General features: G+C 35.5%; 1 protein-coding gene across 2 annotated transcripts; it reads left to right on the top strand.

The window, feature by feature from the left end:
* Nucleotides 1–216: 216 nt before the first annotated feature.
* Nucleotides 217–2,592, top strand: LOC117386177 (ependymin-2-like). Of its 2 annotated transcripts, XM_033983504.2 has the most exons (6): nucleotides 217–315; nucleotides 416–450; nucleotides 921–1,049; nucleotides 1,114–1,297; nucleotides 1,370–1,457; nucleotides 1,893–2,592. In XM_033983504.2, the coding sequence occupies exons 1-6, from the start codon at nucleotides 240–242 to the stop codon at nucleotides 2,086–2,088; spliced, it is 708 nt and encodes a 235-aa protein (XP_033839395.1). In that variant the 5' UTR covers nucleotides 217–239; the 3' UTR covers nucleotides 2,089–2,592. The 2 variants fall into 2 exon arrangements, with proteins under 2 accessions (XP_033839395.1, XP_033839396.1); XM_033983505.2 differs by lacking the exon at nucleotides 921–1,049.
* Nucleotides 2,593–4,399: the final 1,807 nt, after the last annotated feature.

Raw genomic sequence — 4,399 nt, 5'->3', positions numbered from 1 at the left:
ACCTGTCAATCTCAACATTTAACAATGACGTGCTATGGTGTCAGGAACATTCTTAAACAAATGCTCCCATCTGACAATAAAAGTAAATGAAAGAAAAACCAAACTACTCCATCAAAAGTACCTGTCTGTTATTACTTAGCATTTCAAACTAAACAAAAGTGAAAACAAAAGCTGAATCATACATAGAACTGGCCTCTGCTCTTTTGTGCACACTGCAAAACGGACGTGAAGCTGTCAACATGAGACTGCTGTTAGCATTGGCATTGGAATTTTTAGTCTGCAGCCTGATCACCGGCCAGCAAATGCAACCATGCAGTAAGTACAGGATCTTTCAACCTTATACTCATATTTTTGTATTTTATTTGTTTGTTTGTAATTTTCACTGTTAATCCGAAATGTGTCTGTGTTTCACTAGAAAGCCCACCATACCTCATGGGAAAGTTATTGGTGGTAAGCAGATATTTAGTGTGGCTTAATAATCATAGCCTACTAAATGTGGAAAAGTTAGCAACATGTGAAATCATAATTTGTATCCTTTAAGAAATATATTCTCCTATGTTCCTCTGTACTTATGTTACACAGATTTCTTTTTTTTTTTTAAATTATTATTATCTTTTCATGTCCTAACAGTAGTGTATTTCTCAAATGAGTTACAGGTAGAATTAGGGTTAGAAACAAGGCTTAAAGTTATAGGTTACAGGACTATAGGTTAGGTTTAGGAACAGTGTCAGGTTTGAGAACATGGGGACGTTTTAGCATTTTCAGCACCTATGTTACTCCATCTATAGTAATAGAATATGAGGAACATATACTGGGGCAACATGTAGCCTACTGGGGAACATAGCACAACACAGCTATTCATTTCTGTTTGATACTGGTCAGAAACCTTTCATGTGATGTATTTTGTATTTTTTCTTCAGTCCTTAGAGGGCGAAATAAAATTGTGGAGTTATGAATACAATGCAGCACTACAGAGGATGAGAGTCTTTGACACTAAAAATCTGACAAATCAATCCATTACATGGGATTATCTTCTACACTTTGGAGAGGTAGGACTGGACAAAATACTACAAAATACTACTTAGATTAAATGCATTAATATTCCTCTGCCAGGGTGCGATGTATGAGATGGATGTCCTGACCTCCACCTGCTCTAAGAGGCCTCTCAGAACAGATTACCAGCCCATAGGAATCCCGGACCATGCAACTTTTATGATGCCTTTGGTTTTAGGTATCCTGTCTGTACCCAGCGCGGGGGTGCAGATAAACTCATGGCAGGGATATACTCTACGAGGAGGTGTAGTGTCTGCATATCACATGCTAATGTGCCAATGTCTACTGGTATTTTAAACCATGGTTTTGTCTCCAGAGCAATACAGCAAGTTAGTGACTGAAGTCGAATGTGTCCCTTATCATACAATCTTCTACACTGAGAAACATGGAGAGGTGGTCATGGTGTAAGTCTTCAATCTTCACTTAAATACAAGAAAATAGGACAGAATATTCTATGTTTTATGAATCAGACATGTTATTTTTGAGAATGACCATATGACCCAAGAGAAAACCAAATTAGTTGAAAGGTGTGCCTTTGTGTATGTGCTGCTGTTTAATGCACACAGTGCATGTGTTCCAGTTCATACTAGGAGAAGAAAACACAACTGGGATTCACAGAACTAGTTTCATTTACATTAGCAGCACAGTGACTGACAGGTTTAACACCACCACACCCCTAACTCAGACGTCAACCTTCCTTGGCCAACTGAAGGCACCGGTCTGTCTGTTACAGAAGACTTTCATCTGAGTTTCGTTTTGACACAATCTGATTATAAAAAATTGATGAAAGAGTTGAATAGCTAGAGTTATCTCGTGTATCACAAGATTTCTGTTCTTAGGTTTCTGAACAGCACCATGCACAGGACAGCCCTAGATGACCTTAGCCCTCCACGCTTTTGTCCAGATCAAGATGCCCACCCAACAGGAAGACCGGTGGATTTAATTGAGTTGGTCTCCGAGAGCAAAGCAAGAGACCTGAGAAGAGCTTTGTCCAAACTCATAAATATCTATATGAATAATTATTCTTCCTTGTAAACATACTACTGACTGCTGGTTCTTTGTTTCCTCCAAAAATGGTTGAACACTTGTGATTAAATAAGTAATCAAGTGCTTTCAACTTGCAACTGAAATACCAGTTGCAAGTTGAAAGCATTTTATTATTATTAGTATTTAAGATTTTAGGAGTTGCAAATTCAGTTGACATGTTGGACTTCTAAAATATGAAGGAAAACAAAATGTTGAATGATTGTTGTATTTTAATATTAATTAGGGTTAGTTTTCCTGACTATGAAATATTATGTAACTTTTCTGATGCAGGGTCCACCACCCGTCTCCATAGTAATGTTATTGTCTAGCCCTCTGACACCCCAATATTTTAGGTATTTTAGTATTTGTACCCTTCATGTCACTGTTCCCAACGCATGAAAGTGATATAAAATAGAACTAAATTAACTTTTTTTTGGTCTTCTGTCCAAATATATCAAGGCATGATCAGACTTGTAAAAAATATTTTAGATTTGGGCAATTTTGTATGTAAAAGTCACCATCTAGATGACAAAAACATTATTTTAAAAAAATTGCAAAATTTTCAAAAATAAAAGTCTGAAGTGGATTATTTGAGTTGATGTTATTAGACCAATAATAATGTAATATGTACAATAACCAATAATTTAAAAAGACATTGTTTTTTGGTGCATTATTGCGATTTTTAACCAAAGGTGACATCGGTTCCCTTCATGTCACAAATGGTTCCTGATACATAAAAGTGCTATAAAATACAACTATATGCATATTTTTTCTACTTTCAGTGGCTTAGATCTTTGGTCAACTTGTCTTCTGTCCAAATATACCACGACATGATCAAACTTTTCAAATTATTTTAAATATAGGAGCAAAAGTCACTATTTATGTATATGTCAAAAACACACAAAAAATGCAAAATTTTCACAAATAAAACTCTGAAGTAGATTATTTGAGTTGATTAGACCCTCCCTTACACATGTCAACAATTTATAACAATACTGATTTTAGTGCATTATTGTGGTTTGCACAGCAGCAAATTCTTTGTTTTACCATTGGCATTTAATATGGTTTAGAGCCACATGCACTATATAGTGCATTTACTGTAAGAATATAAAATCAAATGTAACTTTTGGTTTTATCTTAATTATAGATACATAAACAACATGTACATTTAAACAAATCAGTTTGTGAATGGATTTTCTAATGAATTAGTTCCACTTTGAGCAGGTCATCACGCATGTTTGAACAGGTCCTGTGGTCCAAATCTGAGAAGCTTGGCCCAGCATGTCCTCATGGGTTACAGAGATTGTTACAGGGCCCATCAGGATTTAGATATTTTGGGGCATAGTCATTTTGTGACTTTTCAAACACATATTGCAATTCTAATTTGCCCTATATATTCTGAATCCAAGAGTTGTTTCAGTACTTTACAATATTACAATATATACTATAAAAATATACTTTTGATATTTTATCCTAAACATTTGTTTGAGTAAACATTAGATGTTTTACTATATAGAGTGAGTTTGTTGTTTATCTACACAATATGATGGTTATTGTGATCTGTCTGAAGGGACGCGGCCTGGGTCCAACCAGCTCCTTCCATGCACAGATGTTATGGCACTCACAGTTTGATTTCAGTCTGACTGAACTTTTTGAGCACGGACCACAATGGGTTCTAAAATTTGACTGAGGGGCCGGGCCAAGATATACATATGTATATAATACATTAGAGATTTGGCCAATAACATGTAGCAAAGCATGAATATGCAAGGCTCATTGTACAAATTGTTTTCCAAATGCATGAATTAATTTCATAATTAATTTATTAAATTTCAGTTCACTAAACACAGCAGAAAAATTTTGAAAAAGGATTACTCTTACCTATTTTAATATAATTTGGTTACGTTCGGCAGGCTTGATTAATAAGCCCAAAGGGCTGTGTGTGGCCCCCGTGCCATAGTTTGCCTATGTCTGCTCTAGATCCATGTGTGCAATAAGTGGACAAACAGTGTTTGCAGATATGTCCTGCCCAGAATCCCACCTCTACAAATAGTTTTAGACCACAAAAACATTTTTACAAAAGGCAACCAATGAAACATGGGGAATATGGGGGTTTGATTTAAATTTAAAGAATCTATAAACAAAAAAAAGCATGGAGGACTTGCTGGATTTAAAGTTATGAAATCACAGCAGTAGAGTTTGTTTTGACAAAACAAAGCCACATGGAATAGGTTTGGCTGTGGACTATTCTAATATCATAACTAATAAGCAGAAGAAAATAGATGGTGGAAGGACTAAAACACATCTGATGATCTGTTGT

This window comes from Periophthalmus magnuspinnatus, chromosome 18 (assembly GCF_009829125.3).
Source record: "Periophthalmus magnuspinnatus isolate fPerMag1 chromosome 18, fPerMag1.2.pri, whole genome shotgun sequence".
NCBI classification, from domain to species: Eukaryota; Metazoa; Chordata; class Actinopteri; order Gobiiformes; family Gobiidae; genus Periophthalmus; species Periophthalmus magnuspinnatus.
The sequence above is the reverse complement of the archived record's forward strand: the minus strand, read 5'-3'. Positions and strand labels throughout refer to the sequence as shown.

Bases quoted from the DNA above. Each gene is read 5' to 3' on its own strand.
- LOC117386177 (XM_033983504.2), top strand. From the start codon at position 240: ATGAGACTGCTGTTAGCATTGGCATTGGAATTTTTAGTCTGCAGCCTG. The intron at 1,298-1,369 runs GTGTAGTGTCTG...TTTTGTCTCCAG, and splicing joins GGGATATACTCTACGAGGAG to AGCAATACAGCAAGTTAGTG. The intron at 1,458-1,892 runs GTAAGTCTTCAA...TTCTGTTCTTAG, and splicing joins CATGGAGAGGTGGTCATGGT to GTTTCTGAACAGCACCATGC.